Here is a 15,252-nt window from a genome sequence, read left to right on the forward strand (position 1 = left end):
GTGTCCCGGCCCCGGAGCCCAGAGCAGGCAGCCTCGGGCACCGCCAGGCGGGGCGACCGCGGGAGTCTCTTCTAGGGAGTACCGAGGGAAGCAACTCGTCTGCACAACCCGCAAGGGACCTCCGGCCAGCGCAGCGGGTGCGGGGCGAGTGAGCAGCGGACGGGGAGAGCAGCCTCCGGCCCCTCCTCGCCTGCGAAGTGCAGGGCGCGTGGAGGAGGAGGAGGAGGAGGAGCAAAAGCAGGAGGAGAAGGAGGAGTATTTCGGGGCGGCTCGGAGCAGGTGGTGCTCAGTGTCGTGCTGGGAAGGGGCCGCTCCGGGAGTGGCACTGGCCCGACCTCGCACCGCACCGCGACATGGGCTCTGCGAGGGCGGCGCTGCCGCTGCTGCTTCTCGCGCTGGGTAGGTCTGTGTGTGTGTCTCCCCGCTCTGGGAAGGAAGGACGGAAGGAAGGCAGGCAGGCAGGCAGGAGGGAAAGTCTCTCCGCGGGCGAGAGGCGCCAGCCGCGCCCGGCACGGAGCGGGGGGCGGCCTCCGGCTGCGGCCGCCGCCCCTCAGACTTTGGCGGGACCGGGGAGGGACGGGCTGGGGGCGCCTGGCTGCGAGCGCCCCTGCGGTTCCTGGGCGAAGGCCGCGTGTGGTTGTGGCTGTGCGTGAGTGCGATGCACTGGCGGCGTTTTTAAAGCAGGTTAAACCCCCGGAGTGGCATGGAGTTCACCTTCCCGTAAATGGAGTGTGTGTGTGCTGGAGTGTGTGTGTGATGGAGGGAACGGGAACAGTCCGATTTGTGAATTTACGGTATATGGTGATTATACCTTTTTAAACGCGAAGATGATGATCTCGTTGTGAATGCTATTCCTAATTCACAAGAGTCCTCTAGGTCTGTTACCACCCCTGTCGGGTAGATGTCGCTCCTTGGAAAAGGGCAGGGAAACTTGAACCATCTCCTCCTGCTCTTGACTTAATTATCATTACATATATTTTCTTGGGAACTATAAGTCATCATAATCACTTGCCATTAGCAAATTCCCAGGCACTTTCAGAGTTTTAATATTGCTATATACTCTCACAAACCCTTAATTAGCAAGTCACCGAAGAGGCAGCATGAAAATGAGTTTTCACTGATGAAGTGTTCAGACTTGTTCTTTCAGTAACTATAGCAACCTCTGCAGTGGAATGTGGGGCTGCAGGGTGTGAAATAAAAAAAAAAACAAAAATATTAACCTGTGATGAGATATACAGTGCACAAACAATGTGGTATTTTTTTAAAAAAAGAAAAATTCTGAAAAGTACCAATTGGCAAAATTCACTCTGCACTTTTACCTCATCTATTCTTTATTCTCCTGATTATGGCCACTGCACACCAGGACCATTAACATTCCCTGTAATGTAAAAATGGGGTCGTAGGACTTGCAAAGGTTTGTAGAGTGGTGCTGAAAGCAGAAGGTAAGGACTAATTGTAAGAGGAGGATTCTCCTAGCATTGAGACTGACAGAGGGGAGAGATGTCTATTTTGTTCAGACCCTATCCATGATTTATCTTAATTTATACATCTGAAAGCTGTCATAGTTTTGATTTCAGGTGTGTCATGACGTTTGATGTTAGTGAATACAATTACCGAGTTAAAACTTACTCGGCCCTTTTTGATCTTGTAGAAGTAGTAAGGAAAAGAAAGTTTCAGGATGGGAGCATTTTCCCAGGGTGTTTTTGGAGTCCTACTTAAAGTGGTACTGTTGCAGATACCCCATAATAATTTTCAAATTGATTGAATCAGTTATATTAATTGGATCACGAGGTGCTTTGTTGTGTCTCCAAATTCAAGTAAAATTAAGGTGACGGTTAGTAAAGTAGTGGGTTACTCTTTGTTGATGTGTACTTTTGTGTCTGTAAAGTCATTAAGACTTTTTAGATGCTAGAAGAAGAAGAGATATGCAATAGAACCACTGTTTTGATGATATGACTTTGCTACTAACCATATTAATTGTTGACCAGAAGGTGTATACCATACAGAAGTAGATTATGTTGAGAAGAATAAGTGAAATATTTAGTAGGATGACCTATGCAACAAAGCCTGAAGCTTTCTGTTGTTACACACTGCTTGTAGGTTTGCCAGGTCTAGTTCTTTAAATTTACATTTTAAGCATCCAGCTTTTTTCCTTACCCTGCTCTTGAAAGTCAGAGCCAAAACAGCCCAGCTGTCTCCAAGAGTGAAGCCAGTGGAAAATACAGTAGCTTTCTTGGGCTCAATTCTGGTAACATTTTCTTTGGAAAGCTCTAGTGCCCTCATGCTTCAGAGGAGATATTTGAAATTTGGCAGGAAGGTGGTATTTGCATTGTCTACCTAAATCTGGCCAACCAACAAGTCTTTGGAAAACTGTATTTTTCTCAAAAGAAATGTATATTTATCAACTTGATTCTAACAAAAATTGTGTTAGAATGCTTGTTATGCACCTTGGTCAGATGTTTCTGGGTGAGATCTTAAGTATACACCTGCAAACACAATAATTTTCTCTCTTGTCTTTTCATGGTATTTGTTATTTTTACAGCAATCTCCATTGTTGTTTGAGTCACTCTGCTTTCCAGTTTGCTTATGGATCCGCTGACTGTCTGTACTGTATGATCTTAACTGTTTCCTGGGCTTTGGATGAAACAGCTTGCTTTCCTTTTTAAGAAAATAATGCACTTCAGTGTCAATTATTAAGTGATAGTGTTGGAGGACCATACCTAGTGGAGGAAGTAAAATTTAGGGTGGCCTCACCTGTACTATCTCAGCAGGCCTTCACATTGAAGCCTATCATGGACCTTTCTCCAGCAACCCACGACATCAATGATACAACTGTAACACATTCTTAACATCTCCACACTGTGAAGTACACATCCCTTGAACTCTAATTCTGAAGTGAAAAATTGCAGCTGAATAAGGGTTATGCCTTTTGGGCCACAGGTGTACCACTTGAGGGCTGTGAGTTCCCTCTGTAGGACACAGGCAGCCTGAAGGACAAAACAGACCTTTTTAGCAATGGGCTGTAAAGCTGTGTAGAGGGATAGAAAACCCTACTAGCAAACTCTTTTTCTTCAGTTCTGGGATGAAAGTTGTGATAATGATATTTAATATGCAAAAGTTAGGAAGTGCCCGAAGTAAGTTAGCCACCTGTATTTGTCTCCCACATATCTATGCATCATGCTGTCACTGCCTATGGACAGAGAAAGATAGTATGAGCAGAGAAGGAGCTGGAACTCCAGCCTTGCTTAGTTTTGAAATTAAACAGTTGTCTAATGAATGAGAATGAAAGGTAGGATGAAGAGAAATAAGTATTATTTTTTTTCTTGCAAAAATGGATTCTTTCTCTTCTTTTTTTTTTTTTTTCCAGAAAAGCTGAATACAGTTTCAGACGAGTCATTTAAATCAAATCTTTGACATGTGGTTGGAGCTTTTGTGTTCCTCTCTTCTTTCTCTTTGCTCAGCCAGGGGTTCTCAAAACTGAAGCTGCGTTTTCACGATCTGGTTAAGCTGACCTGAATGTGGAGCTGACGCTGCAAGGTCATTTCATCCACTCCTGATTGCATGTTCCCACCAGTTTCTCTGTGCTATCACTGTGGCTTGGTCTGGGGAAGAGGTCAGGCACCCATTTGCCTGAATAATTTTTTTCCCCTCTTTGAGCCAGGTCAGTTTTGGAGATGAGCTAAACTGATCCTGCTCCCTTGAACAATTTGTTTGTTAGTGCTGGCATAGGGGACAGTCAGAACTCCTGGCCAGAGGAGGGAGGAAAGCTGGAAAAGTCCCTTTCACTGATAGCTGTCACATCCACTGGCTTGAGCTGGTTGTGGAAGTGCATCTTGATGTGCAAAACTGATGTGTATTCACAGCTGTGACTGAAGTAAATAGAAATTGTATTTTGAATGTGCTAAGTATTCTGAAAAAAATTAGGTTTTAGCTGTATCACTAGATATCCAAAAGTGCTTAGTACTTTTCTTTTTTTTCAAATGGGGCTAAAGATGATCTCTCATTTCACTTGAGTGTTGAAATATAAATTTTCTGTCACCTGCAAATATTTCAATGCTTATAGTCAAGATATGTAGAGATAATCCATAAGGAAGCTGCAAATTCAGCAGGTTAAATTGTATATATAAAAAGTCCATGGCAATGTACAGAGCAGCACGGACCAAACTGATAACTGAATAGCAAACAAAAATTGCACATTTGGTGCAATAAATGAAGCTAGAATTTGGGGTGAAAATGCACGCACACCAACTTAAAGCTTTACAACCTATCTTGATTTCTGCCTTTTTCCCTCTTTGTGATCATCTTTTGATACCTTGCTGTTTTATTATCAAATTTTTGAATAATGTTAATGTTAAAAATCATTCTATAATCTGGAGATGGTTTGAAAGCAGTACCCAAATGTGAACTCTTCTTAAAATAAAACTACCTGTAGTTTGTCTTTCTTTGGGAGGTAGTAGGTAGCAGGTAGTAGGAGCATTACTACGTATTATTTTTGGAGTTTTGCCTTTCACAGCATTGCACACTGGAGCAAGGCTTAATTTATACTGCATTACAGGACTTGTATTTTGTAAGAACTATGTTTATTTTAGAAAGCATACAGGGTATTACCATCACACACCTAAACACATTAACAGTTAATATTTATTTGTGCATAATTTGGGCAAAGTCAACACCAGGCCCTACCAACAAGTTTAACTGTGTGCTGCCTCACTCTGGAACAATTTATGAATTGTTCTTTGCTTTTTTGATTCAGTGACACGAAACTTCCATTTAAGAAGTTAAAGAAGTAAAAGTACTGCTACTCTTTGTTTTTTTTGTGCTTCCTAGCCACTATATAAATATTATTCGTTGTGGTCTTTCTTCACTATTGTTAATTTTGAATGAATGAAAGTGGGTTTTGCGTGTACTTCATGCAGTGTATTTTCATGAGGGATAATAACTGGAACTGATAGTGTAATGACTTAATGTCTAAACGCTTAGGGTGAAAAAAGTACTTTCCTTTAGTATTAATGCAGGTAAAAGGGGAGTTTCTATATCTTCTGACAAGTAAAGCAAGTCATTTTCCCCAGCAGAAATCTTGGGCAGTCTGTATCGAGTGTTGTTATTTTCATTTAAAGGTTTCCTTTGTTAGGCTCTGTGCAGGCCAGTTCCCATTTCCATGGTGACCACACTGAAATGCAGACGGGACACAGGCTGGATTCTCATAGGCGTAGCCATGCACTTGCATACCAACACGTTATCTGCTTGGCTTAGAACATTTCCATTAGCAGTTTTAATGTTTAGGGCTTCTTTTTCCCGTAGTGATCATTGGCCCTACACTCTGATTACTACACAGTGTTAGGATTTCAGACCCTGTGCAGTGAGAGAGTTGATAAGCTTAATTTTTGTGTAAATAATTTGGCTGTACTGTTCCAATTGAAATTAGTCAAGCATATCAGAGAACTGTCTGAGCCTTAGTTTTCATTTCTATTACAAACCTTTATGTGAAAGACTGACACATATCTGTTCCAAATAGCCATAGAAACATACCTCTTGTCAAGGCACTGATAAAAGGATAATAAAAGTAAGTGAATGTGAATTACACAGGATAAATGAGACCTTCTATCTGTATTAGCTGAGTGTGACTATGTATCCTTGTGAAGCAATATGCAATAATGTTCTTCCTGCTCATGCTGCACTCATTTTCTGGAGGTGGAGAACACTGAAGGCACATAGTGGAATCAGCATAAGCATTTACATCACTTCCAAATCAGGCTGTAATTTCTGAATTACAAAATAAACTCAGTATTCTGAGTGCTAGTGATTGTTATTTGAACAATCTGAACTTTGGATTAGTCCCTTATTAGCATTTCAGGAGTTTCAAAGCACTAAATTTTATTTTCTTCTGGAGATGTGTATGCTCTAAAAATATAATAAGACTTCCATATTATTCAGGACTTAAAAGAGGAATTATACAGGCAAAGAAGTAACATAACACAGACTCTTTGAATGCAGGATAAGCAAAGACATTTTGTGTGCAGCTGAATGGCATCTGCATGCTTGAATGTCACACATGATGAATGTCATGGATTCTTTTGTCCCTTTCAAATTGCTGTTAGACAGGGTGAAGGGCTTGGAAGTTATGCACAGCCCTAATGGAACTCTTGGCTTATTCCTGATTTATTTTGCCCTTTGCAACCTGCTTCCAAGTTTATCATTCTTCCCTTGTTTCATACAGTTGTTTACCTTTTTCCTTTTTTTTTTTGGTCGCATGAATCTCCTTGGATAATATGGTTGGTTATTAATAAAGAACAGACAGTAAATAAATCTTGAGGAAAATTACTGTGAACAGCACACTTCTGAGATGGAGTGTATCTGAAGTAGAAATATCTAAGGAAATAATGGAGTTTGAGGGTGGGGGGGTGGTGAAAGACTGAATTAGGTTTTTGCCTGAGAGTTAATCTATCTGCCTGGCTGGCTATCTGTCTCAAACATAAGTGACCCTTAAGCCAGAGAGCTGGCTGTGGTTGATGCTGTGTTAAGACTGCAGCACAAAGCTGTGTGTAATGATAAGACTGTGGATGACCAGGCTGCTTGACCCACTGGATTACCCAATAAATAATGACCTCAGCTGACTGCCAGATCAGTCTTTTTACCTGATTGAGGGATAACTGACCTGTGCTAGGCTCACGAGTTTAGTGCAACTATGGATTATGAGAAGTTATCAACCCAGCCCTTTTGGGGATATGCCTGTATTGTACTCTATGCTACCCACAGATAAACTGGCTGGATTAGCTGTCAGTGTGTCTAACTTTTCCAAGTGCACAGAAATCACTTCTCATAACTTCTCAGTTTCTTTTGACTGTTGCTTTTGAGTTTCCCTTCAGCTGTGAAAGCACACTAGATAAGAAATTCTACTTCATTATGAATTTGCTAAAAGAACAAAACAGTAAATTACTTAATTTCAGGCCTAAATTTATTCTTGGCTGGTCCTGTTCTCTTAGTTAGGTAAATGTCTACATAGGTGTTGAAGTCAGGGGAACCTGTGTCAAGAGTTTGTGTCCTGGTTTCTTAACAGCAACATTACAATAAGGAGAGTAAAACATGGAAGAATCTCCTTGAGGCACCTGTCCAAAGCAGAAGCAAGTGCAGCATTTTGTGCTGGGGCAACGAGTGCGTCCTAGATAGTCACCAAATATCACTGCAGAGGAGGGTGTGTGACTCAAATGTCCCTGTACCTGTATCCTTATTTGAATTTTCTGTTTGAAGCGAGTGTTAATTGCTAACTGAAAAAATTACACAATATTTTATTAAATAGCTTTTCAGTAATTCTACTTTCCTAACTGTAAATTCTAATAAGACGATGAGAGCAGTGCTCTAATAATGAACGTGAGAACAATTTAATCTGGTATTGCTACTGTGTAGTATAAAATTCAGTTGTCTTTATATGCAGTACTTTAGATGCACATAGAACCGAATGGGTTTATAGATATTAACTCAGATTTAGCTGAAATTCCTTAAATGAGAATTTAGCTAACCTTTCCAAAGTGGAAAAAATATAAGTGATCTGACACTTCATCTAACTATGCTGACCAGATAGAGTTCTGTTTAAACATGCCTGGAATACATATAGGCCAAATACAGAAGAGCAGAAATGACTGAGAATGAACTCTTTTATTAAGATTGGCAAAACAATAAACAGAGAAAAAATCCAGCAACCCTACTCGCTTAGGAGGGTAGAACTCCTTCAGTAGCTCTGCTAATAATAGTTATCCATTTAACTCTAGCCAAATATCCTTTTGTTTCGCTGTCTCTTTTTTTTGTTTGTTTTGTTTTTGTTTTCTTGTCCAAACTGCCCAAAGCGAGTTCATCATATTAAACAGTTAAAAAGTACTTGAGTCTCTGGAGTTGTCTTTCTGAGAAACTGACAGCTACAATAGACTTTGGTTCTGTGAAGACAAAAAGCAACTGTTCTGCTTTTGTGGAAGAAAGTATTATCTCCAGAAAAGTCTTCTTGAATGTTCGTGGGTCCTTCTCTCTGGCCCCAAAATGTACAATGGCTACATTTTATTAAAAAAAAGAAGATAGCTTCTGTCTGAAGTTACTCTGGCTAGAGGTAGCCTGTTACCAACCTGACCACTGGCATCTAGATAGGCCAGAGTGTGGTGTGCAGGCCAAGGGCAGGGAATTGGATGCTGCAACCCCACTTCACCTGAAACATGGTCCCAGAGTGCAGAGTTAGACACCTTGGGCTCGGCAGGGACATTTAGATGCCTGTAAAGTGCACAAAAAGTGTTTGCTTGCAAATCAGGAAGGCTCCTGCAGTTAAGCAGCAAATCAAGGGTGTTTGAACTCCATTCTTGTCAAGGACCTGCGTGAGGTGCTTCCTTTCCCTGAGGTCAGGGATGGGGAAGAATTTTGGGAGAGAGATGTCCAGTTTAGCTTTTTTTCCAAGAAGTAGCTGCTTGAGAAGTAATGGTAATAGTCACCTGGGAAGTGTGGGCTTAGTTATGTCATGAGGCATCTCTGTTATTCACATCATGGTGATGTAGATTCACCTCTCAAAGTTTTCCAGAAGTGTCTTTGCTACCAGGCAATAAAGCAGTCTGACAAGGATCCTTTTGATATTGAAACTAGGTCTCAGCTCATCCCGGGAAGCATATCCATGTTTTCAGGCAGACAGGCAAAGACATCTTGCCTGTGGCCTAATGTCTCAGGCACTTATCTGGGAGTAGAGGAGTACTGAGTTGGCTCTTTTGGACTGACTGCCCATTTAATTCACATTTGGTAAATTGGTAGTGCATAAAAAGAAATTACTTAGCTATTTAGTTAAATAATTTAGTTGTTTCAAGTAGAAATAATTGAGAAGCATTCATTGCCTTTTGCCATTATATCAGAATGGGTTAACAGTAGGGTAGGATATCTTGCTCTTGGAGAGGGCTGCTTCTATATCTGATTCATATTCTAAACCTTTGTGCAACTTTGTGCTATGAAACCTACGTGACAGGTAATTTTAAGTTCATTCTGGCCTAGGCAGCTCCTGAAGTATGGGCTTCCTGGATTGTTTTCCCAACTTCAATGAACCCAAATTCTGTCTAGACATATGGTGCTACAACTGATCATTTCAGTGTGCATTAAGGTAGAATTTCAGGTGAGCAATTGGCACCACCTGCCTAGCATTCAGGATGCCCAGCCATGAGCCCCCATTATAATCAGAGGAGAGAAGCTGTCATTAATTCTGATACAGGAGAACAAATGTTCTGATAATTATAGCTCTTCCAAGTATTGTGTTATATATCCTGTGGTGCTTTGGAGGTTTTTTTGTTGCAGGAAGCTGATGTGGCAAACATTTTACAGCTGAGGCTGTTCTTATTTCTGCAGCTCTCTGTGTACAGTGCAGAAAACTGAGCTCTCAACTATTTTCAGAAGCTGTGAGGGAGAAATGGAGTCTTAAATGTGGTGTCCTGAAAGTGGCGTAATGGCAGGGTCAAGGGTCACTCTGGAACTGCTGCAGTCCTCATGCTGTAGGCTGCCACACTGGAGTGACAGAGGGATCAATGGTGATGATGAGTCTCTCAGCTTTTTTCTAATTTAGCCTTTCAGATCGTGTTTAACAGTGATATAACATGAAATAATACACAATATAATATATTACAATACGCTGAAATTTTCATACATCCTAGAGCGTGATACGGGGAGGGAAGGACATGACACCTGTGGTTGCTCTCCCATCTTCTTGATACTTGTGCAAAAACATGCCTTTTTATCTGTATGCAAACATGTTTTCATAGCAAATGTGGCAAATAGGGTATACAGATAGCAGACACATTGTTTTCTCTGTGATGACATGCATTTCCTCTCTTACAGTTGTAATGTTGCTCATTCTTCTCTGACTATATTTGGAAATATTCCTGGTTTAAAAAAGAGACAGCACAACCACTGTTAATGTAAATATGAGGGAAGAGAATTTTCTGGAATGAAATGCCACTTGATAAGTAATTTTTTTATCATAGGGAAGCATGCAAAGTTTTTTGTGTTTATCATCATTACATGTGAAGCCATGGACTTAACTGCATATATAATATGCATGTGTGGACAGCTTGCTAGCCTCACATACTTTTAATCTCTTTGTGGTATTGTTGAGAACAAATTGTGGTACTCTTAAGGACAGAGCTGACCAATCCTGTTTATATCATGATAAAAGGAAAATTGCATGTCCTGTTTAAAAGGTGCAGGTGAATTTTCTGTGAAATAAAGTTTTTCCCATTGATAACATGAGCAGAAACATGCCAGGATAATAAATTTGAGTAGGTTTGAATACTTGCTGGCTTTATTAAAAACTCATAGGAAATTGTCAGTCCTGCAGGAACTGCTCCTAAGCTTTTACTTAGAATCAGTCCTTGTGTAGTAGGTTGCCTAGATTTCTTAACTCTAGGCTAAGAGGAGTTTATATCTCTCCTTACAAAGGCAAGAAGGGCAATATCTGGGCCACAAATAGAGAGCTATCAGGAGAAAGACATGTCTTGCAGAGTAAGTAACGAAATTATAGGTAAATTTAATTAGATATCTTACTCTGCAGCAGTATCAGAAGAATAAAATGGACAGCATCTAGTTGTGTTATCCCAGTCTTTCCAACTTTTCAGTCACAATTTGTGTGTTGTATCGTGTTTGTGTTGCTTTTATAGCAGGTTATTGATAACTCCTCAGTGCAGCTTCTTGCATTATGAACTGTTGTAATTGAAAGGCAGTGACTCAGGCTTTTACACACTCAGAGCTTTCAGACTGGAAGCTGACCTGTTTCCAGGAAGAAGCAGTCAGCCAACTAAGCCAAGAACGCTTGTTGGAAAGGAGGGGAGGAAGAGGAATAGGAGGGAGGATTTGTTCCTAAATGAGGCATTGTTTTTCCTGTCTTCTCGGTACTGTGTTTTGTTTTTTGTTTGTGGGTTTTGGGGTTTTTTTGGTCTATAATTTATTTCTACTCTAAATGCTATAATTTCTGTTAATTATTAAGTAATTTGAGATATTGAAGCTGTTGTGAAGAAAAAGTTGGTCTCAAGATAAAAGCAAATAAAGCAGATAGATGAAGTAGTAAAATGAAGACTTGGTTTTTTCAGGCTTCTGTAATAGTTCATAATAATGAAATAACAACAATGAAATTGAAGTGAGGATTATAAAGTACTTGGACATTCAGTACAAAAAGTACAGTGTCTTGCCAGTCATATTCTTTGCTCCTTTTGATTCCTGTCAGAGGTTCACATTGTCTGTATTTAGAAGGTTGTTCTCGATAAGAAATCTGTTCAGTTTTAAATAAAAACAGATTAACTGTGATTATAAAACTGCTGTTTTAATACACCAGCTGAAGGTATCTAGATGCCATTGTGAGTATCTGCTGATATGGTTGTGCATACCAAAGAAAAAAATTATTACAAAAAATAGAGAAGTAAATATAAAGGAGAAAACTAATGAGAAAATATTTTGTTACATTGTCTGTACTGGGTAAAGGTTAATACACCTTTCCAGATTGAATTATAAGTAGTCTTTTATTTTTCCTGTTGGGTTGGATTCCACCTAGCCATGACTGAGTATACTAAACATAGATGAAAAAGATGTTTTATGTTTATGTTCATTTGCAGAAAAGTCCCAAAAAATGCAACCAATATAGAATTGCTTGTTTTACATGAGAACTTGATGTCCTTACCTGTGTATCTGTATCTGTAGGTGCCTGTACTGCCTTACTAACTTTGGAACCTGCGAGCCAATTTCAGCAAACTTTTGCAAAGGGATGAAAAAATTAACCATCTGGGCATCAGAGTGAGACAAAAGTGCTTTTAAAAGTTCCCTGACAACTAAGGAGATCCAGTGTGACCTTGCACAATAGAAAATACCAGAAAATCTACCCCAAAGAGACCCCTTAGAAATATTTCAGTCATGGAAAAATCTTGAACTAGAGTGTCCATCCATTGTGAGATGAAGTCAGTGGAAAACAAGAGCTACGAGTTCTCTCATCCCTCCCAGCCCTTTCTTTTCTCTGCCCTCAGCAGGGTCTGACAGGCTTCAGGGCCCTGATGATGTGTGTTCTTTGGAGGTAGAAATCTTTGAGACTAAGGGGAAAATTTTCTTAGTGGAATTTGTAGTGGCTCTCTTAGAGCAGTATAACATAAGGGGCAAAGTAAAGCCATCTTCTGGAATGAATAGATACTTTAAAAAATGCTAGACTGAGCAATTAAGTCAATGTTGTCTGTACACATCTTACTGGTTGCCAGTCTAAGAAGCTACTTCAGGTTCCTTGACTTTTTATTTTTCATGGATTAAAAAACCCATGCAAAAATGCATGTACTATTGTCATGGTTTCAGCATAATGCTGGGTCACGTCCTTGCTTTTCTTTATTGACTACGTGCTTATCCCCTTCCACCCCTAAATCCTTCAGCATGCCTATGACTTTGAGTTTGGGTTTCTCAGGGTCTGCTGTCCTGTTGGAGGTGGCACAAGGGTCGGTGGTTGTAGCTGTGGCTGTGCTACGGAGCAGAGGGAGCTGCCAGCAATGTTGTCATGGCATCATTACTGGCATGAATGGTCATGCAAAAAGACAAATTATCACTTTGCTGGGTTATATAACAAACTTTTTTCTGTGTTATAGCTAATAGTTGTTTAAAGAAGTGAATACCATACTGTTTAACGAAAAAAAGGTGATGAAGTTTCCAACTGACAAGGTTAATACTAGATAAATTTATAACTAATACTTAGTGTGTGGTGGATCCTTATAGACTCAGCAGTCAAAGTCCATTGTCTGTTCTTTTTTCTTGATACTGTGATTGCTAGACCTGTTTGATGCAAGCTGTAAATAACAGCAGTGAAAGCCTCTGTTTGACTGGATGTTTTAATGAGAGGTGAGACTTGGCATAACTGAGTAACTGAGTCTGTATGATTATGGTGTTCTGTGATGTATTGCCATCTTAAACTGGAATTGCAAACTACCTTTGCAAGGTAGTAAAAAGTGATTTAGGCTAAAAACAAAATGGCACATTTATTATGACACTTATGATACAAAATACAGGCTAATAATATGTTCAGTATATTTTACTAGAATTTTATAAACTTATTTCACTAACCAAATAATCAAACACCTAAAAATCTGATTTCATATTTTCTCACCCAGCTGAAAATCTTTTTTTTTTAATATACTGGTTAATCTGAATAAGGGATTTCAATCCTAGAGGTATTATAATGATGACATTAAGCAACTGGTTACCAGACATACGTTTTCTGCTTGGCCACTTTAAGCCGTGACCTTTGCTTACAAAATCAAAACAATTATGAACTGGGTGTACCTAATATGAGCTTTTACTTCAATAAAACTTGCTTCAGCTTGTACTACAAACAGAATAAAGCAAACAGAAGGCATTAGAGTTATCATTAGACTTGTCATGTATAGTTACAGAAGAATTCCCACATGCCAAGGTTTAAAGATGCCCAGTCATAACATGTATTACTTTTCATCCTGCTAGGAGCAAGAACATCCTGGTGCAGAAGTATAAAACCAGCAATACTCCTACACTGCAGCTGCTATGGCTTACACTGCAATAATGCATTTGCTGAATATGGGAACTCCCAGGGAAAAAATGCTATGCCAAGAGATACTGGAGTTTATTAGAAAGCTTACAGTTTCTTTTAGCCCATTAGGATTTTTTTCTTACCTTTCCTATCTGAAGCTTGATGTTGGGGGGCCCAAGGGGGCCCAAGCCCCCTTCCCAGTCATTGGAGAGGAACTGCTGCTTTTGAAGTCTTCAGGGGGGCTTTCATAAGCTTTAGGCTTATATCTGGCTTCCTTTGTTCCACACAGTCTGTTTACTTGACTGTAAATAAAGTGCCATTTACAGACAGAAGTTAGGAAGTGAATTTTTACTTGCCCAGCTAATCTCTCATCATCATCACTAGGTCACGAAGTAGTAGTCTGTCACCAAAAGCAATTAAAATCCAGATAGTGAATTAGTTTTCTTTATTTCAAGATTCTTAAATTATCAAAAGTCATTGCCTGAAGGCAGCAACAGATATGGAATCATTCCAGCCTAGAATATACAGTACTTAGAACCTAGATGCTTCAATGATTGGCACCCTTTTATTGCATAAGAGACCCTCTTTATTTTGCACAGGCTTAAAATAGAATTAAAGGAAACAGCTTTTTCTTTTTTTTTCCCTGCAAATGCTTGAATTTCTTTTTCTGGATACTGTATTTAGATACTTGTACAAAATGGATAAAAGATGTTCTTACAGTGCAAGCACTATATCAGACAGAGGAAAATGGCAGGAAAATGCCTAGTATATTAGTGCCACTCTATACTTGCTAGGCCCAAACCAAGTAAGGTTTGTGTGGAGTAGATCTATAAAAACTGCTGATGATTATAAAAATGTGGAATTTACAACGTGATTGAAATATGCTGAAACTATGGCTCACTCGATAAATGTTCACACTGAGTCAGAGTGTATTTGCCAGCATTTCTACTATGATTTTTGCAAAGAAGTCATGAATGAGAGGCGAAGCTGATCCATAAGAATATCACAGACAACAGTGTGTCTTCAGAGGCTAGGTTTTCTGGTTTCTTTTTTTCTCTTTTGTTTTCACTGCTCTTGACTGGTTGCCTGTCCAGAAAGTGAACATGATAGAGGCAGTTCTGAAGAGACCTGTGATCTGGCAGACACTTGTCCATTATTCCTGGTGGACATTCTTGCTCTCAAAGTGTTCTGATACTGCAGTAGTACAAATGATTAAAAAGAATAAAATCAAGCCCCAGTAGTAAATAGGAAGGATGGGTAGAATGGCTCAGTAAGTAGTAGGAATGGGAGGATGGGAAGAGAAAAAGAACATTGCTTCTGTGAGCTGTGATGAAGCCCAGAGGAACCACAAAGAGCTTGGGACAGGTGATGTCCTTGCTTCTTGGAATCAGCCCCAATCCTGGAGAAAGCAGGACCACCAGAGTGGCCCAGGGATGGATGCTGCAGCACCTGTGCAAGTACAGGGTGGGAGACAAGCAGGCAACACATAACTCAGCACATCGTGCTGACAGCATCTGACTTGCCACAGCACCCTAGGGGAATTCGAACTAGCATGGGACTTTCCTTCAGGCTATTGGCTGTGACAGTTGGTCCCTGTAATTTTATCCAGTTCTGGAGGAGACTTTTGCCCTGGCTGTAGCATTTAACAAACTCTCACCTTGACATAATCAGAAACGTTTTCCATGTATTTGCACCGAAATTGGGCAATGCGCTCGGACAGC

General features: G+C 40.0%; 1 protein-coding gene across 2 annotated transcripts in view; it reads left to right on the forward strand.

The window, feature by feature from the left end:
- The first annotated feature begins 256 nt into the window (after positions 1 to 256).
- Positions 257 to 15,252, forward strand: part of ITGA2 (integrin subunit alpha 2) — a 67,900-nt gene continuing 52,904 nt past the window's right edge. For both annotated transcript variants that reach the window (XR_004354358.1, XM_032674717.1), the window contains exon 1: positions 257 to 399. Coding sequence is in view for 1 of the 2 variants with exons in the window: in XM_032674717.1 (XP_032530608.1) it covers positions 354 to 399 (46 nt within the window). In the remaining variant the exon portion in view is untranslated. The remainder of the gene's footprint in view (positions 400 to 15,252) is intronic.

This window comes from Chiroxiphia lanceolata, chromosome Z (assembly GCF_009829145.1).
Source record: "Chiroxiphia lanceolata isolate bChiLan1 chromosome Z, bChiLan1.pri, whole genome shotgun sequence".
In the NCBI taxonomy this organism is placed as follows: Eukaryota; Metazoa; Chordata; class Aves; order Passeriformes; family Pipridae; genus Chiroxiphia; species Chiroxiphia lanceolata.